The sequence below is a fragment of the Girardinichthys multiradiatus genome, chromosome 2 (genome assembly GCF_021462225.1).
Source record: "Girardinichthys multiradiatus isolate DD_20200921_A chromosome 2, DD_fGirMul_XY1, whole genome shotgun sequence".
Lineage (NCBI taxonomy): Eukaryota > Metazoa > Chordata > Actinopteri > Cyprinodontiformes > Goodeidae > Girardinichthys > Girardinichthys multiradiatus.
This window is the reverse complement of record NC_061795.1, coordinates 44,263,673-44,290,556: the sequence shown is the minus strand read 5'-3', so window position 1 is coordinate 44,290,556 and position 26,884 is coordinate 44,263,673. Positions and strand designations below refer to the sequence as shown.

Here is a 26,884-nt window from a genome sequence, read left to right as displayed (position 1 = left end):
AAAAACATTTTACTTTTTCATCTTAGAGTTACAGGGTTACAGTTATTCTATATCCCAACTGTTAGGGGCGATGTCAGGAAGGGGCAGTTACGTCTGTTTCTTAGATAACATATCACCTTTGAACTCAAGAAGGGTTTTGGTCTTAAAAACATAGTCTTTGCAGTTGAGATAACACTGTCATGTTCTGGTATAAATACTGTGTGTAAATGTTGGGGGCTCTGTTTCACTGGTTAACCTCAGTGTCAGGGGTCTTCAAATGCTGAATGTCATTGAACCATAACACTTGTTACATTGAAAAATACCAGTACTGACAAGAAAAAATGTCGGTAAATATTTCAGGAAACCCGGAAATTGTGGCTTCTTCTTCTGATAATTCACAAAAGCACAATGACATCTTAAAACGTAAGTAAGTAAGTAAGTATCATTAAATGCATGTGAATGTTCTCAATTTTTGTTTATATATATTGTTTATATATATATATATATATATATATATATATATATATATTTGTTTCTTTGTCATAGAACCCACCGCTGATGACCTTGATGATTTCATCTTGACACAATCAGATTATGGTAAGTAAATGTTAAATGCAATAATATATATATATATATATATATATATATATATATTATAGTTAACCCTTGACAATGTTTCAATTTATAGATTTGATGAGAGAGGTAAACCCGAATGATCAAGTTGGAGGGTTCAGCAGCTGGAATCGACACTCTAAATTGAGAAGGCGAATTATCTCCAAACAAGAAAAACTCGCAACAACTGAACTTTCTTCTAACACAGAAATTACGACAGATTCTTTGAATACTCCTCCGCCAATTATCATCATTTCCCCTGAAGACACACCGGATAAGTTACCGGCACCTCCAGAAAGTAAGTCCTAAGAACTAACTGTTTTTCTTTGAGAGTGAATGTATTTTATTTATGTGTTATTAGAGACTTTTGTTTTAAACCTCAGATAAAACTGTTTACAGATTCGACTGAGAGCTCTGTGGAAGACATAGTTGTCGAGCAGGAGCAAGGTAAGGAAATAAAAATTAAATAAAAACAATATATATATATATATGTATTTTAAGCATAGTTCAATAAAAATGTCATATAAACCTGTTTACAGATACATCCAAAGATGCCACATTAAATCCGCCCACCAGAAGGTCGCTTTTCAAAGATCAAGACAGCTTTCAGCAGAACGGCACAGTTTCAGTCCAACAAGAAGTGAAATCTGGAGGTTTTACCGCAAAGAATCGAAGTAAGATTAAAAAAAAAACTTGTGTATTTTAAAAACTATTTTCGTTTTATTTATGAACGCTGTGCTGCGCAGCGTAAGATAACTTTTTATTGTCTTCTGTTTTTACAGAATATTTAACCCCGGCCAAAAGACAGCGACTCTTTGCGCTACAATCCCGAGCAACGCTAGTGAGTGGTTTAATGAACGGTACGTTTTAATTCATACATACAGGTCCTTCTCAAAATATTAGCATATTGTGATAAAGTTAATTATTTTCCATAATGTCATGATGAAAATTTAACATTCATATATTTTAGATTCATTGCACACTAACTGAAATATTTCAGGTCTTTCATTGTCTTAATATGGATGATTTTGGCATACAGCTCATGAAAACCCAAAATTCCTATCTCACAAAATTAGCATATCATTAAAAGGGTCTCTAAACGAGCTATGAACCTAATCATCTGAATCAACGAGTTAACTCTAAACACCTGCAAAAGATTCCTGAGGCCTTTAAAACTCCCAGCCTGGTTCATCACTCAAAACCCCAATCATGGGTAAGACTGCCGACCTGACTGCTGTCCAGAAGGCCACTATTGACACCCTCAAGCAAGGGTGTCAAGGACCTGTACATACTGAATTAATTTTAATTCCCCTTTTTTTTTTTTTCAGCTTTAATGTGATTATTTCAATATATATATATTGAAATAATCACATTAAAGCTGAAAAAAAAAAAAAAAAAAAAAAAAAAAAAAAGGGGAATTAAAATTAATTCAGTATGTATGTATGAATTAAAACGTACCGTTCATTAAACCACTCACTAGCGTTGCTCGGGATTGTAGCGCAAAGAGTCGCTGTCTTTTGGCCGGGGTTAAATATTCTGTAAAAACAGAAGACAATAAAAAGTTATCTTACGCTGCGCAGCACAGCGTTCATAAATAAAACGAAAATAGTTTTTAAAATACACAAGTTTTTTTTTTAATCTTACTCCGATTCTTTGCGGTAAAACCTCCAGATTTCACTTCTTGTTGGACTGAAACTGTGCCGTTCTGCTGAAAGCTGTCTTGATCTTTGAAAAGCGACCTTCTGGTGGGCGGATTTAATGTGGCATCTTTGGATGTATCTGTAAACAGGTTTATATGACATTTTTATTGAACTATGCTTAAAATACATATATATATATATATATTGTTTTTATTTAATTTTTATTTCCTTACCTTGCTCCTGCTCGACAACTATGTCTTCCACAGAGCTCTCAGTCGAATCTGTAAACAGTTTTATCTGAGGTTTAAAACAAAAGTCTCTAATAACACATAAATAAAATACATTCACTCTCAAAGAAAAACAGTTAGTTCTTAGGACTTACTTTCTGGAGGTGCCGGTAACTTATCCGGTGTGTCTTCAGGGGAAATGATGATAATTGGCGGAGGAGTATTCAAAGAATCTGTCGTAATTTCTGTGTTAGAAGAAAGTTCAGTTGTTGCGAGTTTTTCTTGTTTGGAGATAATTCGCCTTCTCAATTTAGAGTGTCGATTCCAGCTGCTGAACCCTCCAACTTGATCATTCGGGTTTACCTCTCTCATCAAATCTATAAATTGAAACATTGTCAAGGGTTAACTATAATATATATATATATATATATATATATATATATTATTGCATTTAACATTTACTTACCATAATCTGATTGTGTCAAGATGAAATCATCAAGGTCATCAGCGGTGGGTTCTATGACAAAGAAACAAAAAAAAAAAAAATATATATATATATATATATAAACAATATATATAAACAAAAATTGAGAACATTCACATGCATTTAATGATACTTACTTACTTACTTACGTTTTAAGATGTCATTGTGCTTTTGTGAATTATCAGAAGAAGAAGCCACAATTTCCGGGTTTCCTGAAATATTTACCGACATTTTTTCTTGTCAGTACTGGTATTTTTCAATGTAACAAGTGTTATGGTTCAATGACATTCAGCATTTGAAGACCCCTGACACTGAGGTTAACCAGTGAAACAGAGCCCCCAACATTTACACACAGTATTTATACCAGAACATGACAGTGTTATCTCAACTGCAAAGACTATGTTTTTAAGACCAAAACCCTTCTTGAGTTCAAAGGTGATATGTTATCTAAGAAACAGACGTAACTGCCCCTTCCTGACATCGCCCCTAACAGTTGGGATATAGAATAACTGTAACCCTGTAACTCTAAGATGAAAAAGTAAAATGTTTTTAGAAAAGCTACAGGTAACTTAAATTATCATTCCTTTTTCCTAAAATGGAGTCTCTCATGATTCAAAAAACAAACACATCATTGCTAGTCAATTTGTAACTTGGAAACAGTATACTGATGTTCTTTTTTTTTCTGTTAATTTGATATTCGTCTTACCTATTTCAGCTGCCTATGTTTTTAAGACCAAAACCCTTCTTGAGTTCAAAGGTGATATGTTATCTAAGAAACAGACGTAACTGCCCCTTTCCTGACATTGCCCCTAACAGTTGTAACCCCCTGTAACTCTAAGATGAAAAAGTAAAAATGTTTTTTTAGAAAAGCTACAGGTAACTTAAATTATCATTCCTTTTTCCTAAAATGGAGTCTCTCATGATTCAAAAACAAACACATCATTGCTAGTCAATTTGTAACTTGGAAACAGTATACTGAAGTTCTGTTTTTTTTCTGTTAATCTGATATTCGTCTTACCTATTTTTTCAGCTGCTTTTCCAGTATGTTGACGCAGAAGCTGAAGGTTTTTCTCGTTCCATCGATGTAGTGAAGCACAATTTTTTTATTTATTTACTTTTTTAGGTCTTTTCTATTTTTGAACGGATTTAGACTGGCTCATATATTCAACAAATAGGTCCTGCTGTAAAGCAAAAATTAACTTACAATTCTGTCAGGTTACACAGTTCCTTTATTAGGATTTCATGTGATAGGTCAACATTAAGTTGATTATACCTTTAAAAAAATATAAAAGGATGCATGTCTTTTTTTTTGTTGTTTTGTTTTTTAGATGTATTAACGCCTGAAAAAAACATACAGATTATTAATAACACCCTTAAACACACCCCTGTGTGTTTTAATTGGCTCATTTAAGGCCTTCCCCGTAACACCCTTAAACACACCCCTGTGTTTTAATTGACTCATTTAAGGTATCGCCCCTAATGACGACAACCAATCAACATCCACTGTTACGCCCCTTGGACACACCCCCCCTGCCCACATGGCAACCACATGGCGCCCATATGCCCCCCACCGGAAGTCCCGCCCTCACCGGAAGTCCCGCCCACCTGTCAAAATGTTTGATGGAAGGGTGCACTTAAATTCTCTCTGACGTACCTTCAAACATATATATACAGTACAGACCAAAGGTTTGGACACACCTTCTCATTCAAAGAGTTGTGTTTATTTTCATGACTATGAATATTGTAGCTTCACACGGAAGGCATCAAAACTATGAATTATCACATGTGGAATTATATACTGAACAAAAAAGTGTGAAACAACTGAAAATATATCTTATATTCTAGGTTCTTCAAAGTAGCCACCTTTTGCTTTGATTACTGCTCCGCACATTCTTGGCAATCTGTTGATGAGCTTCAAGAGGTAGTCACCTGAAATGGTTTTCACTTCACAGGTGTGCCCTGTCAGGTTTAATAAGTGGGATTTCAAGCCTTATAAATGGGGTTGGGACCATCAGTTGTGTTGTGCAGGAGGTGGATACAGTGCACAGCTGATAGTCCTACTGAGTAGACTGTTAGAATTTGTATTATGGCAAGAAAAAAGCAGCTAAGTAAAGACAAACGAGTGGCCATCATTACTTTAAGAAATGAAGGTCAGTCAGTCCGAACAATTGGGAAAACTTTGAAAGTGTCCCCAAGTGCAGTCGCAAAAACCATCAAACGCTACAAAGAAACTGGCTCACATGAGGACTGCCCCAGGAAAGGAAGACCAAGAGTCACCTCTGCTGCGGACGATAAGTTCATCCGAGTCACCAGCCTCAGAAATGGCAGGTTAACAGCAGCTCAGATTAGAGAACAGGTCAATGCCACACAGAGTTCTAGCAGCAGACACATCTCTAGAACAGCTGTTAAGAGGAGACTGTGTGAATCAGGCCTTCATGGTAAAATAGCTGCTAGGAAACCACTGCTGAGGACAGGCAACAAGCAGAAGAAACTTGTTTGGGCTATAGAACACAAGGAATGGACATTAGACCAGTGGAAATCTGTGCTTTGGTCTGATGAGTCCAAGTTTGAGATCTTTGGTTCCAACCACCGTGTCTTTGTGCGGCGCAGAAGAGGTGAACGGATGGCCTCTACGTGCCTGGTTCCCACCGTGAAGCATGGAGGAGGAGGTGTGATGGTGTGGGGGTGCTTTACTGGTGACACTGTTGGGGATTTATTCAAAATTGAAGGCATACTGAACCAGTATGGCTACCACAGCATCTTGCAGCGGCATGCTATTCCATCCGGTTTGCGTTTAGTTGGACCATCATTTATTTTTCAACAGGAAAATGACCCAAACACACCTCCAGGCTGTGTAAGGGCTATTTGACCAAGAAGGAGAGTGATGGGGTGCTGCGCCAGATGACATGGCCTCCACAGTCACCGGACCTGAACCCAATCGAGATGGTTTGGGGTGAGCTGGACCGCAGAGTGAAGGCAAAAGAGCCAACAAGTGCTAAGCATCTCTGGGAACTCCTTCAAGACTGTTGGAAAACCATTTCAGGTGACTACCTCTTGAAGCTCATCAACAGAATGCCAAGAGTGTGTGGAGCAGTAATCAAAGCAAAAGGTGGCTACTTTGAAGAATCTAGAATATAAGACATATTTTCAGTTGTTTCACACTTTTTTGTTCAGTATATAATTCCACATGTGTTAATTTATAGTTTTGATGCCTTCAGTGTGAAGCTACAATTTTCATAGTCATGAAAATAAAGAAAACTTTGAATGAGAAGGTGTGTCCAAACGTTTGGTCTGTACTACACACACACATATATATATATATATATATATATATATATATATATATTTTACTGCTGCAAATATGGAACTTCTTCTGAAATTCTTGATGCAAGAAGGACAAATTAAGAGTTTTTAAGCTTGTCCCACAGTGTGTCACTATTTTCAGGGTTACACTGCTCTTCATCTTGCTTCCATTCATGGACACCAGGACATCATTCAGACCCTCATCAGCACATACAGTGAGTCACACTCAAATGAGACACATTTTCTACATACTGACTGCCTTTTCACCTCTTAGCCACATGCAAACAGAAACTCTGCTTGTGCTGCATCTGTGTAAACTAGAAATTCAGAGAGATTTTTGGAAACGGTTGCAGGAGAATATTTCTTTGTGCTGTCAGTCTGTTTTCAATGGGTATGCACAGGTTGGTTTTCTTTATATGCACATTTTCAATTGATATTCAGACAGCGAGCATCAGTCAGCGAGGGATTCTTCATCTTTACACCTCACAGATTCACAAGCTTGAAGAAAGCACTGATGCAAAGCACTGCTGCCAACACAGAGCTCAGATTGACAGTTAAATCTCCTCCACCTCCACTCCTCCCCAGCAAGAGATGAGGTGGGGCTTCCGGTCTCCAGTCGCCTTTATGATGGACCTCATCCGTGTAGACCATTAAACCATTTACTGAAGGTCCACATTTGGTCAGCAGAATGCAACACAACCCATGAATCCATGTGGATTTATGTGGCCAGAATCTAAAACAAAAATCCTGATCAGACCTACCAGTCAGATGGCTTCACTTTAAACTCACAGAGTTGTGCAGCATATGTCACAGATAAGTTATGGTGTCTGAAAACAATAGTGGACCACTGAAGGCTCATGTTTTAACCATTAAGACACCATGGTGAGATCCACAGAGCTGTATGGGGCCTTCAGAAAGAAAACTGTAGCAGCCTATGAGTCTAGTAAGGAATTTAAAGAGGTCTTAGTAAAATCTGAAATCAGCCATTCAACTGTACAGAAAATAAAATGAAAGTGGATGACATTCAGAACAACTACCAACATGCCCACGTCTGACTGTCCAAACATGTTCACCCTAAAAGCAGACCACAAGATGCCAAAAGAAGTTTCCCAAAAACCAATAAATTGTCATTGCAGGATCTAGAGTCTAGGTTCTAGACAACAGTAAAGTTTAGGAAACAGAGGAAAGCACAGAACTTCTGGAACAGTTTTCTTTGGACAGATTAGTCTAAAACTGAAATATTTTGATATCAGAACAGAGGACATGTTGGACAAAACCGAATATAATATTGCAGGAAAATAACCATATTCCAACTGTGAAGCATGGAGGTGGAAGTGTAATGGGATGCTTTGCTTCAGCAGGACCTGGCCAGCTCACCATCATAGAATCATAGATGTTGGCCAGCTCACCCTGTGTCAGAGAGAGCTGGAGGAACATGTAAGACTATCTGTAGATACATCATAGCAGAAACAGAACTATAATAAACAACAACATATCAAAACTGGCTGATTGAGGCCTGGAAAGTCTGGTCAAACCCCAGATCTTGATCTCTTAAGATGTCGTGGGGTGACTTGAAACAGGCTAAAACACCTCACAGCTGAAAGTCATGAGTTCTTCCTAACTTTTTAGCTCTGTGGGTGTAATTTTGTAAGATAAAAACACAAACTGCTGCAGTGGAGAGTTTAGTTTCCCTCAGCTGGAGTTTAAAGATCTTGTTTCATTTAAAGTATGCTTAAGTGACACGTTTCCTCCTCTCTGCTGCGGAGAGCAGCTTAGATTTCTCTGAGTTGCAGCCGAAACTGTGGTTAATGCTGGTGGGAGGATGAGGGTGGGAGTTGAAGTGTCTGCAATGACGAGAATCGGTTACCGTTAGTAACCATTAGCTGCTCCGCTCAGCCTCCAGCCTCCTCAGGTGGGACATCAACATGAGCCGCATGTGTTCTGCTTTTGCTTCTCAAAACTCTCCAACTTAAACAGAACACATGAACCTACAGCCGAGGCAGAGAGAGGGAACATGATAGAAACGCCGCAATAATCAAAGCATAACAGAAAATACAAAAGAGCAAGTTTTCTGTCTGAATACAGTATCAGTATTTTTATTTATTTATAAATTTACGATTCAAGACAAAATCAGATATAGCATAGAAGGTGATGGAGATCATGAGCACGCACCAAACTCTCGCGTATTTATGTGGTGGGACTTATGTGGTGTATTATTGACGTGGGACTTGTAAGGACTTTTATGCAGGATGGCTACCAAAACTCATGCTTATGCTACAACCCCATCACTGCTGATGAGACACTAATTTCCCAACAAAGAGAGAAATATAGAGGATTTTTCTTTTCTCCTCTAGTCTATTTAATCATTATGAAAAGGTGGCGCAAATGTGTGTGAGTGCGGACTTGACACAATTATTTTCACACCGGAGAAGGTTTTCCAAGTATTCTGCAATCCACCCGGCGCGGTCTTCATCCGGCCAGTGCGGAAGATTGTGAAGCTAAATCTTTTATGGAAGATATGTGCAGCAAATAAAAAAAAACATAGAAACCCAGAAATGAAATAAAAGTCTAAATTTATTGTTGTATAAAATTTTTTTAACTTGTTTTTCACTTTTAAAAGCATACTCTACTCTGATTGGTCAGCTTCAGTGCCCTGACCATGAATGACCAATCACATGGCTAGGTTGAATGTGATAACAATGGCCCTGTGCATGTTGGTGGTTTATTCACTAACATGAAATGTCAGTTTCTTTTCAGCTTGCAGTTTCCTGGAAGCAGGGTGTGTTAGATAAACAGACTCCTAGCTGGCTCTGCAGGAGTTAACCTAGCTGTTGTTGCTGCGTTGATCACCCTGAGAAGCTGCAGTCTCTGCTCAGTCAGAGGAAGGTGTTGACCTTTTCTCCTCCTCAGCTTCACGTTTTATCACTGATAATTACTCACTGCCTCTCTGAGGTCTTTGAGCCTTTTTCTAAACCTTTTTGTGGAAGTTAAAGAGATTTAAAGTGGCTCCTCAAGCAGAGGTCTAACAGTTTGTTAATGAAGATCAGCTACAGGCTTCATTACTTGAAGCCTGTTTTAACTTTTAATGACACCACATGTTTATCTGCGCTCTCATGTCATCATGCATGGCATGCGGTCGTAAAGACAGACTTCAGGAGCGCTACATCACCTCTCTACTTGAATGGAGGAAGGAGTGATCCTGCAGTTTCCAGCTCCTCCATAAAAAGTAGGAAAATTCACAGATTATCCTGTGCTAAACTCCTAATTCCGTTCTCACTTCTTTCAGTTTTCCTTTACATAAGCCAGTTACCTGTGATCTTTTACAGTGATCCTGACTGATAGCTCTAGAGGATTTTCTGAAGGCCATTAGGCATTTAGACCCATTTCTTTCCAGTTCTTTTGGCTGAAGACTTGGCTGGCATATCCCAGCCACTGGGATACCAGTTCACTGCATCAAAAACAAATCTAAGTAAAGTGGAAAAATGGAGAATAAAAGAAGGGGAGTCAGACCTAAAAGTCTAAAAATGAGGACAAGACCACAGTGTAAATTAAAATCCACATAAACAGAAAAGACGGAGAAAATGTCTATATTTAAGGTTTGTTTCTCTTCGTCAGATGCTAAAATCAACATCAGAGATTACCATGGAAAAACAGCTCTCCAGTACTGGAGTGGCAGCACAGACATCTTTAACAAATCAGATCCTCACACAGGTCAGTGCATGATGGAAATTATTCAAAACAATTAACATTTTTGTGTTGATGTGTGTTTACTTTTGATTAAAAAAACGACATAAAAATGACATTTTTTTTCTTTTTGCGGTTAAAGATAGATTGTTTTGGCTTTTTGTTTTTTTGTCTAAAGGGATTTGTAGTTTTATTTTTCTCAATAGTTTTACTTTAGGGATGTATGTAAGGATAGTTGGTTGTTGTGATGTCGGTGTGATGTCGATGTGTTGTTGATGTGTTGTTGATGTGTTGTTGATGTGATGTCGGTGTGATGTCGATGTGTTGTCGTGATGTTGGTGTGATGTTGATGTGTTGTTGATGTGATGTCGGTGTGATGTCGATGTGTTGTTGATGTGTTGTTGATGTGATGTCGGTGTGATGTCGATGTGTTGTCGTGATGTTGGTGTGATGTTGATGTGTTGTTGATGTGATGTCGGTGTGATGTCGATGTGTTGTCGTGATGTTGGTGTGATGTTGGTGTGATGTTGGTGTGTTGTTGGTGTGATGTTAGTGTGATGTCAGTGTGATGTTAGTGTAATGTCGGTGTGATGTTGGTGTGATGTTGGTGTGTTGTAGGTGTGATGTCGGTGAGTTGTCGGTGTCTTGTTAATGTGATGTTGGTGTGTTGTTGGAGTGATGTTGGTGTGATGTTGGTGGGTTGTTGGTATGATGTTAGTGGGATGTGGGTGTGATGTCGTTGTAATGTTGGTGTGATATTGGTGTGATGTCGATGTGATGTTGGTGTTTTTTGTTTGTGTGATGTTGGTATGATGTTAGTGGGATGTGGGTGTGATGTCGTTGTTATGTTGGTGTGATATTGGTGTGATGTCGATGTGATGTTGGTGTTTTTTGTTTGTGTGATGTTGGTGTGATGCCGGTGTGATGTTGTTGTGATGTTGGTGTGATGCCTGTGTGATGTTGGTGTGATGTTGGTGTGATGCCGGTGTGATGTTGTTGTGATGTTGGTGTGATGCCGGTGTGATGTTGGTGTGATGCCGGTGTGATGTTGTTGTAATGTTGGTGTGATATTGGTGTGATGTCGATGTGATGTTGGTGTTTTTTGTTTGTGTGATGTTGGTGTGATGTTAGTGGGATGTGGGTGTGATGTCGTTGTAATGTTGGTGTGATATTGGTGTGATGTCGATGTGATGTTGGTGTTTTTTGTTTGTGTGATGTTGGTATGATGTTAGTGGGATGTGGGTTCGATGTCGTTGTTATGTTGGTGTGATATTGGTGTGATGTCGATGTGATGTTGGTGTTTTTTGTTTGTGTGATGTTGGTGTGATGCCGGTGTGATGTTGTTGTGATGTTGGTGTGATGCCGGTGTGATGTTGGTGTTTTGTTTGTGTGATGTTGGTGTGATGCCGGTGTGATGTTGTTGTGATGTTGGTGTGATGCCGGTGTGATGTTGTTGTGATGTTGGTGTGATGCCGGTGTGATGTTGGTGTTTTGTTTGTGTGATGTTGGTGTGATGCCGGTGTGATGTTGTTGTGATGTTGGTGTGATGCCGGTGTGATGTTGGTGTGATGTTGGTGTGATGTTGGTGTGATGCCGGTGTGATGTTGTTGTGATGTTGGTGTGATGCCGGTGTGATGTTGTGATGTTGGTGTGATGCCGGTGTGATGCCGGTGTGATCTTGGTGTTTTGTTTGTGTGATGTTGGTGTGATGCCGGTGTGATGTTGTTGTGATGTTGGTGTGATGTTGATGTGATGCTGGTGTGATGTTGGTGTGATGTTGGTGTGATGTTGATGTGATGCTGGTGTGATGTTGGTGTGATGTTGGTGTGATGTTGGTGTGATGTTGATGTGATGCTGGTGTGATGTTGGTGTGATGTTGGTGTGATGTTGGTGGGTTGTTGGTGTGATGTCGTTGTAATGTTGGTGTGATGCTGGTGTGATGTTGGTGTGTTGTTGGTATGATGTTAGTGTGATGTGGGTGTGATGTTGGTGGGTTGTTGGTGTGATGTCGTTGTAATGTTGTTGTGATGCTGGTGTGATGTTGGTGTGTTGTTGGTATGATGTTAGTGTGATGTGGGTGTGATGTTGGTGTGATGTTGGTGGGTTGTTGGTGTGATGTCGTTGTAATGTTGGTGTGATATTGGTGTGAGGTCGATGTGATGTTGGTGTTTTTTGTTTGTGTGATGTTGGTGTGATGCCCGTGTGATGTTATTGTGATGTTGGTGTGATGCCGGTGTGATGTTGGTGTTTTGTTTGTGTGATGTTGGTGTGATGCCGGTGTGATGTTGTTGTGATGTTGGTGTGATGCCGGTGTGATGTTGGTGTGATGTTGGTGTGATGTTGATGTGATGCTGGTGTGATGTTGGTGTGATGTTGGTGTGATGTTGGTGGGTTGTTGGTGTGATGTCGTTGTAATGTTGGTGTGATATTGGTGTGATGTCGATGTGATGTTGGTGGTTTTTGTTGGTGTGATGTTGGTGTGATGCCCGTGTGATGTTATTGTGATGTTGGTGTGATGCCGGTGTGATGTTGGTGTTTTGTTTGTGTGATGTTGGTGTGATGCCAGTGTGATGTTGTTGTGATGTTGGTGTGATGCCGGTGTGATGTTGGTGTTTTGTTTGTGTGATGTTGGTGTGATGCCGGTGTGATGTTGTTGTGATGTTGGTGTGATGCCGGTGTGATGTTGGTGTGATGTTGGTGTGATGTTGATGTGATGCTGGTGTGATGTTGGTGTGATGTTGGTGTGATGTTGGTGGGTTGTTGGTGTGATGTCGTTGTAATGTTGGTGTGATGCTGGTGCGATGTTGGTGTGTTGTTGGTATGATGTTAGTGTGATGTGGGTGTGATGTTGGTGGGTTGTTGGTGTGATGTCGTTGTAATGTTGTTGTGATGCTGGTGTGATGTTGGTGTGTTGTTGGTATGATGTTAGTGTGATGTGGGTGTGATGTTGGTGTGATGTTGGTGGGTTGTTGGTGTGATGTCGTTGTAATGTTGGTGTGATATTGGTGTGATGTCGGTGTGATGTTGTTGTGATGTTGGTGTGATGTCGGTGAGTTGTTGGTGTGATGTTGGTGTGATGTCGGTGAGTTGTTGGTGTGATGTTAATGTGATGTTGGTGTGTTGTTGGTGTGATGTTGGTGTGATGTCGGTGTGATGTCGGTGAGTTGTCGGTGTGTTGTTGGTGTGATGTTAATGTGATGTTGGTGTGTTGTTGGTGTGATGTCGGTGTGATGTCGTTGTAATGTCGGTGTGATATTGGTGTGATGTTGGTGTGTTGTTGGTGTGATGTTGGTGTGATGTTAATGTGATGTTGGTGTGTTGGTGTGATGTTAATGTGATGTTGGTGTGATGTTGGTGTGATGTTGATGTGATGCTGGTGTGATGTTGGTGTGATGTTGGTGTGATGTTGGTGGGTTGTTGGTGTGATGTCGTTGTAATGTTGGTGTGATGCTGGTGTGATGTTGGTGTGTTGTTGGTATGATGTTAGTGTAATGTGGGTGTGATGTTGGTGGGTTGTTGGTGTGATGTCGTTGTAATGTTGTTGTGATGCTGGTGTGATGTTGGTGTGTTGTTGGTATGATGTTAGTGTGATGTGGGTGTGATATTGGTGTGATGTTGGTGGGTTGTTGGTGTGATGTCATTGTAATGTTGGTGTGATATTGGTGTGATGTCGGTGTGATGTTGTTGTGATGTTGGTGTGATGTCGGTGAGTTGTTGGTGTGATGTTGGTGTGATGTCGGTGAGTTGTTGGTGTGATGTTAATGTGATGTTGGTGTGTTGTTGGTGTGATGTTGGTGTGATGTCGGTGTGACGTCGTTGAGTTGTCGGTGTGTTGTTGGTGTGATGTTAATGTGATGTTGGTGTGTTGTTGGTGTGATGTCGGTGTGATGTTAATGTGATGTTGATGTGTTGGTGTGATGTTAATGTGATGTTGGTGTGATGTCGGTGAGTTGTCGGTCTGTTGTTGGTGTGATGTTAATGTGATGTTGGTGTGATGTTGGTGTGATGTCGGTGAGTTGTCGGTGTGTTGTTAATGTGATGTTGGTGTGTTGTTGGAGTGATGTTGGTGGGTTGTTGGTATGATGTTAGTGTGATGTGGGTGTGATATTGGTGTGATGTTGGTGTGATGTTGGTGTGATGTCGTTGTAATGTTGGTGTGATATTGGTGTGATGTCGGTGTGATGTTGTTGTGATGTTGGTGTGATGTCGGTGAGTTGTTGGTGTGATGTTGGTGTGATGTTGGTGTGATGCCGGTGTGATGTTGTTGTGATGTTGGTGTGATGCCGGTGTGATGTTGGTGTGATGTTGGTGTGATGTTGATGTGATGCTGGTGTGATGTTGGTGTGATGTTGGTGTGATGTTGGTGAGGTGTTGGTGTGATGTTAATGTGATGTTGGTGTGTTGTTGGTGTGATGTTGGTGTGATGTCGGTGTGACGTCGGTGAGTTGTCGGTGTGTTGTTGGTGTGATGTTAATGTGATGTTGGTGTGTTGTTTGTGTGATGTCGGTGTGATGTCGTTGTAATGTTGGTGTGATATTGGTGTGATGTTGGTGTGTTGTTGGTGTGATGTTGGTCTGATGTTAATGTGATGTTGGTGTGTTGGTGTGATGTTAATGTGATGTTGGTGTGATGTCGGTGAGTTGTCGGTCTGTTGTTGGTGTGATGTTAATGTGATGTTGGTGTGATGTTGGTGTGATGTCGGTGAGTTGTCGGTGTGTTGTTAATGTGATGTTGGTGTGTTGTTGGAGTGATGTTGGTGGGTTGTTGGTATGATGTTAGTGTGATGTGGGTGTGATGTCGTTGTAATGTTGGTGTGATATTGGTGTGATGTCGATGTGATGTTGGTGTTTTTTGTTTGTGTGATGTTGGTGTGATGCCGGTGTGATGTTGTTACGATGTTGGTGTGATGCCGGTGTGATGTTGTTGTGATGTTGGTGTGATGCCGGTGTGATGTTGGTGTTTTGTTTGTGTGATGTTGGTGTGATGCCGGTGTGATGTTGGTGTGATGCTGGTGTGATGTTGGTGTGATGTTGGTGTGTTGTTGGTATGATGTTAGTGTGATGTGGGTGTGATGTTGGTGTGATGTTGGTGGGTTGTTGATGTGATGTTGGTGGGTTGTTGGTGTGATGTTGTTGTAATGTTGTTGTGATGCTGGTGTGATGTTGGTGTGATGTTGGTGTGTTGTTGGTATGATGTTAGTGTGATGTGGGTGTGATGTTGGTGTGATGTTGGTGGGTTGTTGGTGTGATGTCGTTGTAAGGTTGGTGGGATATTGGTGTGATGTCGGTGTGATGTCGGTGAGTTGTTGGTGTGATGTTGGTGTGATGTCGGTGAGTTGTTGGTGTGATGTTAATGTGATGTTGGTTTGTTGTTGGTGTGATGTTGGTGTGATGTCTGTGTGTTGTTGGTGTGATGTCGGTGTGATGTCGTTGTAATGTCGGTGAGTTGTTGATGTGATGTTAATGTGATATTGGTGTGATGTCGGTGTGATGTTGGTGTGTTGTTGGTGTGATGTCGGTGAGTTGTTGGTGTGATGTTGGTGTGATGTTGGTGTGATGTCGGTGAGTTGTCGGTGTGATGTTAATGTGATGTTGGTGTGTTGTTGGTGTGATGTTGGTGTGATGTCGGTGTGATGTCGGTGAGTTGTCGGTGTGTTGTTGGTGTGATGTTAATGTGATATTGGTGTTATGTTGGTGTGTTGTTGGTGTGATGTTGGTGTGATGTTAATGTGATGTTGGTGTGATGTTAATTTGATGTTGGTGTGTTGGTGTGATGTTAATGTGATGTTGGTGTGATGTCGGTGAGTTGTTGGTGTGTTGTTAATGTGATGTTGGTGTGTTGTTGGAGTGATGTTGGTGTGATGTTGGTGGGTTGTTGGTATGATGTTAGTGTGATGTGGGTGTGATGTCGTTGTAATGTTGGTGTGATGTCGATGAGATGTTGGTGTTTTTTGTTTGTGTGATGTTGGTGTGATGTTGGTGTGATGCCGGTGTGATGTTGGTGTTTTGTTTGTGTGATGTTGGTGTGATGCCGGTGTGATGTTGTTGTGATGTTGGTGTGATGCCGGTGTGATGTTGGTGTGATGTTGGTGTGATGTTGATGTGATGCTGGTGTGATGTTGGTGTGATGTTGGTGTGTTGTTGGTATGATGTTAGTGTGATGTGGGTGTGATGTTGGTGTGATGTTGGTGGGTTGTTGGTGTGATGTCGTTGTAATGTTGGTGTGATGCTGGTGTGATGTTGGTGTGATGCTGGTGTGATGTTGGTGTGATGTTGGTGTGATGTTGGTGTGTTGTTGGGATGATGTTAGTGTGATGTGGGTGTGATGTTTGTGTGATGTTGGTGGGTTGTTGGTGTGATGTTGTTGTAATGTTGGTGTTTTGTTTGTGTGATGTTGGTGTGATGTTGGTGTGATGCTGGTGTGATGTTGGTGTGATGCTGGTGTGATGTGGGTGTGATGTTGGTGTGATGTTGGTGGGTTGTTGGTGTGATGTCGGTGAGTTGTTGGTGTGATGTTGGTATCACACCAACATCACACCAACATCACACCAACAACTCACCGACATCACACCAACAACCCACCATCACGTCGGTGAGTTGTTGGTGTGATGTTAATGTGATGTCGGTGTGTTGTTGGTGTGATGTTGGAGTGATGTCGGTGTGATGTCGGTGTGATGTTGGTGTGTTGTTGGTGTGATGTTGATGTGATGTTAATGTTATGTTGGTGTGATGTTAATGTGATGTTGGTGTGTTGGTGTGATGTTAATGTGATGTTGGTGTGATGTCGGTGAGTTGTCGGTGTGTTGTTAATGTGATGTTGGTGTGTTGTTGGAGTGATGTTGGTGTGATGTTGGTGGGTTGTTGGTATGATGTTAGTGTGATGTGGGTGTGATGTCGTTGTAATGTTGGTGGGATGTCGATGAGATGTTGGTGTTTTTTGTTTGTGTGATGTTGGTGTGATGTTGTTGTGATGTTGGTGTGATGCCGGTGTGATGTTGGTGTGATGTTGGTGTGATGTTGATGTGATGCTGGTGTGATGTTGGTGTGATGTTGGTGTGTTGTTGGAATGATGTTAGTGTGATGTGGGTGTGATGTTGGTGTGATGTTGGTGGGTTGTTGGTGTGATGTCGTTGTACTGTTGGTGTGATGCTGGTGTGATGTTGGTGTGATGCTGGTGTGATGTTGGTGTGATGTTGGTGTGATGCCGGTGTGATGTTGGTGTGATGTTGGTGTGATGTTGATGTGATGCTGGTGTGATGTTGGTGTGATGTTGGTGTGTTGTTGGTATGATGTTAGTGTGATGTGGGTGTGATGTTGGTGTGATGTTGGTGGGTTGTTGGTGTGATGTCGTTGTAATGTTGGTGTGATGCTGGTGTGATGTTGGTGTGATGCTGGTGTGATGTTGGTGTGATGTTGGTGTGTTGTTGGTATGATGTTAGTGTGATGTGGGTGTGATGTTAGTGTGATGTTGGTGGGTTGTTGGTGTGATGTCGTTGTACTGTTGGTGTGATGCTGGTGTGATGTTGGTGTGATGCTGGTGTGATGTTGTTGTGATGTTGGTGTGATGCCGGTGTGATGTTGGTGTGATGTTGGTGTGATGTTGATGTGATGCTGGTGTGATGTTGGTGTGATGTTGGTGTGTTGTTGGTATGATGTTAGTGTGATGCTGGTGTGATGTTGGTGTGATGCTGGTGTGATGTTGGTGTGATGTTGGTGTGTTGTTGGTATGATGTTAGTGTGATGTGGGTGTGATGTTAGTGTGATGTTGGTGGGTTGTTGGTGTGATGTCGTTGTAATGTTGGTGTCTTGTTTGTGTGATGTTGGTGTGATGTTGGTGTGATGCTGGTTTGATGTTGGTGTGATGTTGGTGGGTTGTTGGTGTGATGTCGTTGTAATGTTGGTGTGTGATGTCGTTGTGATGTTGGTGTAATGTCGGTGAGTTGTTGGTGTGATGTTGGTTTGATGTCGGTGAGTTGTTGGTGTAATGTTAATGTGATGTTGATGTGATGTTGGTGTGATGTTGGTGGGTTGTTGGTGTGATGTTGTTGTAATGTTGTTGTGATGCTGGTGTGATGTTGGTGTGATGTCGTTGTAATGTTGGTGTGATGTTGTTGTGATGTTGGTGTGATGTCGGTGAGTTGTTGGTGTGATGTTGGTGTGATGTCGTTGTAATGTCGTTGTAATGTTGGTGTGATGTTGTTGTGATGTTGGTGTGATGTCGGTGAGTTGTTGGTGTGATGTTGGTGTGATGTCGGTGAGTTGTTGGTGTTATGTTAATGTGATGTTGGTGTGTTGTTGGTGTGATGTTGGTGTGATGTCGGTGAGTTGTCGGTGTGTTGTTGGTGTGATGTTAATGTGATGTTGGTGTGATATTGGTGTGATGTTAATGTGATGTTGATGTGTTGGTGTGATGTTTGTGTGATGTTGGTGTGATGTTAATGTGATGTTGGTGTGTTGTTGGTGTGATGTTGGTGTGATGTCGGTGTGATGTCGGTGAGTTGTCGGTGTGTTGTCGGTGTGATGTTAATGTGATGTTGGTGTGTTGTTTGTGTGATGTTGTTGAGATGTTGGTGTGATATTGGTGTGTTGTTGGTGTGATGTTGGTGTGATGTCGGTGTGGTGTTGGTGTGATGTCGTTGTGTTGTTGGTGTGTTGTTGGTGTGTTGTTGATGTGATGTCGGTGAGTTGTCGGTGTGTTGTTGGTGTGATGTTAATGTGATGTCGGTGTGATGTTGGTGTGTTGTTGGTGTGATGTTGTTGTGATATTGGTGTGTTGTTGGTGTGTTGTTGGTGTGATGTTAATGTGATGTCGGTGTGATTTTGGTGTGTTGTTGGTATGATGTTAATGTGATGTTGGTGTGATGTTGATGTGATGTTGGTGTGTTGTTGGTGTTATGTCGTTGTGATGTTGGTGTGATATTGGTGTGATGTCGGTGTGTTGTTGGTGTGATTGATGTTGGTGTGTTGTTGGTGTGATGTTAATGTGATGTTAATGTGATGTTGGTGTGATGTCGGTGAGTTGTTGGTGTGATGTTGGTGTGATGTCGTTGTAATGTTGGTGTGATGTTGTTGTGATGTTGGTGTGATGTCGGTGAGTTGTTGGTGTGATGTTGGTGTGATGTCGGTGAGTTGTTGCTGTAATGTTAATGTGATGTTGGTGTGATGTTGGTGTGATGTTGGTGTGATGTTGGTGTGATGTCGTTGTAATGTCGGTGTGATGTTGTTGTGATGTTGGTGTGATGTCGGTGAGTTGTTGGTGTGATGTTGGTGTGATGTCGTTGTAATGTTGTTGTAATGTTGATGTGATGTTGGTGTGATGTTGGTGTGATGTTGGTGTGATGTCGTTGTAATGTTGGTGTGATGTCGGTGAGTTGTTGGTGTGATGTTGGTGTGATGTCGGTGAGTTGTTGGTGTAATGTTGGTGTGATGTCGGTGAGTTGTTGGTGTAATGTTAATGTGATGTTGGTGTGATGTTGGTGTGATGTTGGTGTGATGTCGTTGTAATGTTGGTGTGATGTCGGTGAGTTGTTGGTGTGATGTTGGTGTGATGTCGGTGAGTTGTTGGTGTGATGTTGGTTTGATGTCGGTGAGTTGTTGGTGTAATGTTAATGTGATGTTGGTGTGTTGTTGGTGTGATGTTGGTGTGATGTCGGTGAGTTGTTGGTGTGTTGTTGGTGTGATGTTAATGTGATGTTGGTGTGATATTGGTGTGATGTTAATGTGATGTTGATGTGTTGGTGTGATGTTTGTGTGATGTTGGTGTGATGTTAATGTGATGTTGGTGTGTTGTTGGTGTAATGTTGGTGTGATGTCGGTGTGATGTCGGTGAGTTGTCGGTGTGTTGTTGGTGTGATGTTAATGTGATGTTGGTGTGTTGTTTGTGTGATGTTGTTGAGATGTTGGTGTGATATTGGTGTGTTGTTGGTGTGATGTTGGTGTGATGTCGGTGTGGTGTTGGTGTGATGTCGTTGTGTTGTTGGTGTGTTGTTGGTGTGATGTTTATGTGATGTCGGTGAGTTGTCGGTATGTTGTTGGTGTGATGTTAATGTGATGTCGGTGTGATGTTGGTGTGTTGTTGGTGTGATGTTTGTGTGATATTGGTGTGTTGTTGGTGTGATGTTACTGTGATGTCGGTGTGATGTTGGTGTGTTGTTGGTATGATGTTAATGTGATGTTAATGTGATGTCGGTGTGATGTTGGTGTGATGTTAATGTGATGTCGGTGTGATGTTGGTGTGATGTTGGTGTGATGCCGGTGTGATGTGGGTGTGTTGTTGGTTTGATATTGGTGTGATATTGGTGTGATGTTGGTGTGATGCCGGTGTGTTGTCGATGTGATGTTGGTGTGTTGTTGGTGTGATGTTGGTGTGATGTTGATGTGATGTTGGTGTGTTGTTGGTGTGATGTTGGTGTGATGTTGGTGTGTTGTTGGTGTTATGTCGTTGTGATGTTGGTGTGATATTGGTGTGATGTCGGTGTGTTGTTGGTGTGATTGATGTTGGTGTGTTGTTGGTGTGATGTTAATGTGATGTTAATGTGATGTAGGTGTGATGTTGGTGTGATGTTGGTGTTATGTCGTTGTGATGTTGGTGTGATATTGGTGTGATGTCGGTGTGTTGTTGGTGTGATTGATGTTGGTGTGTTGTTGGTGTGATGTTAATGTGATGTTAATGTGATGTTGGTGTGATGTTGGTGTGATGTTTGTGTGATGTTGGTGTGATGTTGGTGTGATGTTAGTGTGATGTCGGTGTGATGTTGATGTGATGTTGGTGTGTTGTTGGTGTGATGTTGTTGTGATGTTGGTGTGATATTGGTGTGATGTCGGTGTGTTGTTGGTGTGATTGATGTTGGTGTGTTGTTTGTGTGATGTTAATGTGATTTCGGTGTGTTGTTGGTGTGATGTCGGTGTGATGTTGGTGTGATGTTAATGTGATGTTGGTGTGTTGTCGGTGTGATGTTGATGTGCTGTCGGTGAGTTGTCGGTGTGTTGTTGGTGTGATGTTAATGTGATGTCGGTGTGATGTTGTTGTGTTGTTGGTGTGTTGTCGGTGTGATGTCGGTGTGATGTTGGTGTGATGTTAATGTGATGTTGGTGTGTTGTTGTGATGTCGGTGTGATGTCGGTGAGTTGTCGGTGTGATGTTGGTGTGATGTCGGTGTGTTGTTTGTGTGATGTTGATGTGATGTCAGTGAGTTGTTGGTGTGATGTCGGTGTGATGTCGGTGTGTTGTTTGTGTGATGTTGATGTGATGTCGGTGAGTTGTTGGTGTGTTTTTGGTATGATGTCGATGTGATGTTGGTGTGATGTCGGTGTGTTGTTGATGTGATGTTGATGTGATGTTGATGTGATGTTAATGTGATGTTGGTGAGTTGTTGGTGTGATGTTGATGTGATGTTGGTGTGATGTTGATGTGATGTTGATGTGATGTTGGTGTGATGTCGGTGTGTTGTTGATGTGATGTTGATGTGATGTTGATGTGATGTTGATGTGATGTTGGTGAGTTGTTGGTGTGATGTTGATGTGATGTTGATGTGTTGTTGGTGTGATGTTAATGTGATGTCGGTGTGTTGTTGGTGAGTTGTTGATGTGATGTTGATGTGATGTTGGTGTGATGTTGATGTGATGTTGATGTGTTGTTGGTGTGATGTTAATGTGATGTCGGTGTGTTGTTGGTGTGATGTTGATGTGATGTTGGTGTGATGTTGATGTGATGTTGATGTGATGTTGGTGTGATGTCGGTGTGTTGTTGGTGTGATGTTAATGTGATGTTGATGTGATGTTGATGTGATGTTGGTGAGTTGTTGGTGTGATGATGATGTGATGTTGATGTGATGTTGGTGAGTTGTTGATGTGATGTTGATGTGATGTTGGTGTGATGTTGATGTGATGTTGATGTGATGTTGATGTGATGTTGATGTGATGTTGATGTGATGTTGATGTGATGTTGGTGAGTTCTCGGTGTGATGTTGATGTGATGTTGATGTGATGTTGATGTGATGTTGGTGTGATGTTGATGTGATGTTGATGTGATGTTGGTGTGATGTTGATGTGATGTTGATGTGATGTTGATGTGATGTTGATGTGATGTTGGTGAGTTGTTGGTGTGATGTTGATGTGATGTTGGTGAGTTGTTGGTGTGATGTTGATGTGATGTTGATGTGATGTTGGTGAGATGTTGATGTGATGTCGGTGAGTTCTCGGTGTGATGTTGATGTGATGTTGGTGAGTTGTTGGTGTGATGTTGATGTGATGTTGGTGTGTTGTTGATGTGATGTTGATGTGATGTTGATGTGATGTTGGTGTGATGTTGATGTGATGTTGATGTGATGTTGGTGTGTTGTTGATGTGATGTTGATGTGATGTTGGTGAGTTGTTGATGTGATGTTGATGTGATGTTGGTGTGATGTTGATGTGATGTTGGTGTGATGTTGATGTGATGTTGGTGTGATGTTGGTGTGATGTTGATGTGATGTTGGTGAGTTGTTGGTGTGATGTTGATGTGATGTTGGTGTGTTGTTGATGTGATGTTGATGTGATGTTGATGTGATGTTGGTGTGATGTTGATGTGATGTTGGTGTGATGTTGATGTGATGTTGGTGAGTTGTTGGTGTTATGTTGATGTGATGTTGATGTGATGTTGATGTGATGTTGGTGTGATGTTGATGTGATGTTGGTGAGTTGTTGGTGTGATGTTGATGTGATGTTGGTGTGTTGTTGATGTGATGTTGATGTGATGTTGATGTGATGTTGGTGTGATGTTGATGTGATGTTGGTGTGTTGTTGATGTGATGTTGATGTGATGTTGGTGTGATGATGATGTGATGTTGATGTGTTGTTGATGTGATGTTGGTGTGATGTTAATGTGATGTCGGTGTGTTGTTGGTGTAATGTTAATGTGATGTTGGTGTGTTGTTGTTGTGTTGTTGGTGTGATGTTAATGTGATCTCGGTGTGATGTTGGTTTGATGTTGGTCTGTTGTCAGTGTGATGTTGGTTTGATATCTGTGTGTTTTTTTGTCTTATGTTGTGTCTCCATCGCATTTGCAGGTGGGAGGTTTTGTCCCAGCCGCCGGACGCAGCGCTTTGCTCTTCCATCACTGCGTCTCTCTCGCTCTCGCAGTCAAGGACAGCTCCACCTGGAGTTTGGGGCAGTGCACCAGTCGACATCTTACGAAGCGTTGGACCTCAATGTTTGACGTCCTGCTGTAATTTTTGGAACTTACCTGAGAATTCTGTGCAACTTCACACCTTTATGAGATTTCTTTACATCCAGTGAATAATTCACAGCTGGAAAAATATGAAGCCTAAATACAATTTTTCATTTTACTGTTTTTAAAGATAAAAATTTGACATTTAGTTTAAACTTTTATTTTGTCTGTTTCAACTATTTTTTCATAAGGTAACACAGAAGAACGATGGAAAATTTTACAAATCTTGCTCTACATCAGCTAGAAAATAAGCTTCAAATCTGAATAAATATTCACAGGAGGTGGTTGAAGAAGGATCCATACTGAAATTTAAATGCACAACATGAAACTGAATTGAATACAGCCATGGAATGAACACAACATGAAAATAAAATCAACTCTAACAGAACTAAACAAAAAATATTTAACATGTAAAACCAAGAATTGAACCCAAAACTCTTCAAAGACAGGAAATATTTGTTGACCGTCTGTTTACTGATATTTACTCTCCGCATGTTGTTTTAAGTTTCCCTCAGACTGGTAGTGACTGGTGTTAGTTTAAAGTAACAGACAGTGAAGTCTTGTGTTTGAGTTATTTGAATATAGATGAGTAAAAGTTAATATTTTAGTATCTGTAAATGTTTGACATGCTAAAACATGTCTCAACTCATTTCTTTCACCCCCACAAACCTCTCCATTAATTTGCACTCCATTGGCCGACTCATGGAATAAAACTCATCATCTGCTTTAATAAGGCAGACCGGTGCAAATGATAATCAGGAAAGGAGGGAACTGAGTAAGAGAAGGAGGAAAATAAATCCAGCTTTAATGACAAAAACTCTGGTTAATGTGAACATCAGAAAGAGTGGTTCAGTCCAGCTGTGAAAAATAGAAGATCTGGTTAATGAGAGCCAATATTGAACGGGACACATTCCCAGATATAATCTGCACACAATGTTTTTTTATTTATTTTAATAGCAGGTGTTTAGAACAAATATGAGCTATTACAGAAAAAATAATCAAGTTTGTGCCCAAATTAACAGTATTTAAAAGTAGTACGAGTCCAGAATAAAAACATCCCTTTAATATAAAAGAATTTCATTAATCACATATGTTTTTCCATTGTTTCCAGCTTCATCTTGCATTATTTGAACTCCACTGGTAAGACCAACAGGGACTCTAGCTCCACTGTAAACAGGAGTTCATGTTTTAACTTCTTTCTGTACCTCGTATTGAAGACATGGTGGGAAGCAGGTAGATAATATAACAAGACTGGACCCTACCTACTGCAACTGTAGTGGGAGAGTGCAACATTTACAAGAGACATTGTTACCCTCAGTCCAGCTAAATAAAACTCGTTTACAGCTGCTAATGTTACATAAGCTTCTTTTTTGTCAGTTTTAAAGAACCACCATTTTATTTCTATTTTTAGGTTTTAAAATTAAATAAAATACATAACACTTTTGCAAAAAAAGGATGGATACTTCTTCTATGGGATGTTAATATTAGAGGAAAATTATGTAATACAAAATCAAATTGTTTCTAGCCTAATGATAAGAAAAACATATCTGATACTTTTAGTGTCATTCTGTTGTGGAAATAAAATGCAATTATTCCAGGAAAAAACAGCTAAAACCTGCATCTGCATTATTATTACATATACACCTAACAACATTAGCTGGTTCTTTATCATTTTTAACCAATGTTATTAAGAATCACTGTCGAAGGTCCAAAGAGCCACTTGCGGTTATGGACGCCTGGCAAAGACAGAATGATCAGAATGATTGCTGACCCAGACACCCGTACTGGTGATAACTCAGATTTCAGCCTGCAGACTCCCTGTTGAACCTCTCTCTGTGACACTAAGAGTCCAGCTATCAGTCGGTTGCAGGCGTCATGGAGAGGGTGTTTTCCGCTGTAAAGGTGTGCCCAGCAGGCCTGCAGAGAGGCATAAGAAATGCTCAATGGCCTGCAGGCAGTGCTGATTAACGAGGAGTCCGGCCTAGACACCTGCAGAAGTCACTGTGCCGATTTCTAATAGACAGGAAGAAGTCAGGAGGAAAAACAATAGAGGTAAATAACTTTGTTTTCCTGCAGCGATGTAAATTTAATAGAGAAAAGAAGAGGAGGAACAAGATGTTAGAACACACTTATCACACCTGGGATACTATCTGTTCTACATTTCTGTTTAAACATCCAGATCCTGACCTCATTTCTTTCTGTTTTCTTCCCAAGGTAATAATTTCCTGTAATCCTTCTAGCTAGGGGTGTATTTTCTTTCACTAACATCTGTACAACAATAATAAAACCATTATGGGGTTGTGGTATATGATATCCCTCAGCCATAAATAACAACACAGTGACAGAGGTGCAATGTAATGACTAAACAAGAGAATCTTCAATTTCTGATTTGTGGGCTGTAGCTTACATACCGGCTTGCTTTAATTTCTGATTACTTGAGATAAAGATTGTTAAAAAGACTGGAGTCTCAGACCACAAGTCCAAGTCCGGCCTGTGCCAAATCTCAAGCTCACTGTATTTTTTTACATATTTTGTTATTGATTTAAATGTTTTTTAATCCTATTTTACATTGTGGTCCTCCACAAAGTAGCCTAAGTTGGTGAAGTAATATGAGAAAAAATATACCTAAAAAAAGAGTTAAAAAAGAAAAAAACTGAAATTTGTCATGTCCGTATGTATTCACCCCCTTTAGCAATGAAGCCCATAAAAAGTTTTGGTGCAACCAATTGCCTTCAAAAGTCACATAATTAGTGACCTAATTAGCCTACCTGTGTGCAATCTAAATGTCACATGGTCTGTCAGTATAAACACATCTTTTCTGAAAGGGCCCAGAGGCTGCAGCACCACTAAGCAAGAGGCATCACACCATGACAGAGCTCTCCAAACAAGTCAGGGACAAAGTTGTTAAGAAGTACAAGTCAGGGTGGGGTTATGAAAAATATCCAAATCTTTGATTTTCCCTTGGAGCACCATCAGATCATCATCTTTAAATGGAAAGCTCTGGTCAGATGAGAAAGAAAACGCTGTATCTGCCGCAAATATGGGATGGAGGTTCACCTTCCAGCAAGACAATGACCCAAAGCATTGCTAGAGCAACACTTGAGTGGATTAAGGGGAAACATTTAAATTTGTTGGAATGGCATAGTCAAAGTCCAATTGAGAATCTGTGGTTAGACTTGAATATCACTGTTCACAAGCGAGAACCATTCAACATGAAGGAGCTGGAGCAGTTCTGCCTTGAGGGATGGTCAAAAATCCCAAAGGCAAAATGTGGCGAGCTCATAGAGACGTATTGAAAGCTACCTGCAGCTGTAATTGCTGCAAAAGGTGGTTCTTCGAAGTACTGACTTTAGTGGGGGTGAACAGTTGTGCATGCTGACGTTTTTCTGGTTTTTTGTCCTAATTGTTTGTTTCACAATAAAGAATTATATATCTTCAAAGTTCTGTCTGTTTTTATTCATTCTTAACAAACATATTTAAGTCCTTCTTACATTTTGGCATCAAAATATCTGGACTTTAGTTTCAGTCTGCTCAGGATTCTTTGATAAAATAGTCCCCTGAGGATATCCATATATAATAATCTAGAGACTTTACTCTTTATTTTACTAATTTTTGCTTTTCTAAGTCCAGGAGCCAAGTGTTCTCTAATCTCTTTATAATTAGTGAATTAACTGAATTAATGGAACTCCAGTTGAGCTGTTTTAGGGTTAAACTCTTTAAAAACCAAGTGCAGAGATAACCAGTCAGGAG

General features: G+C 40.6%; 1 protein-coding gene across 1 annotated transcript in view; it reads left to right on the top strand.

Annotated features, from left to right (window-relative positions):
- The window catches only part of LOC124857916 (protein HOS4), an 80,258-nt gene extending 53,684 nt beyond the window's left edge, over positions 1–26,574 (top strand). The window contains exons 10-12 of the mRNA XM_047349500.1: positions 6,388–6,460; positions 9,861–9,956; positions 22,974–26,574. Of these exons, the coding sequence (XP_047205456.1) occupies positions 6,388–6,460; positions 9,861–9,956; positions 22,974–23,122 (318 nt within the window). The 3' untranslated portion in view covers positions 23,123–26,574. The remainder of the gene's footprint in view (positions 1–6,387; positions 6,461–9,860; positions 9,957–22,973) is intronic.
- The last annotated feature ends 310 nt before the right edge of the window (positions 26,575–26,884 follow it).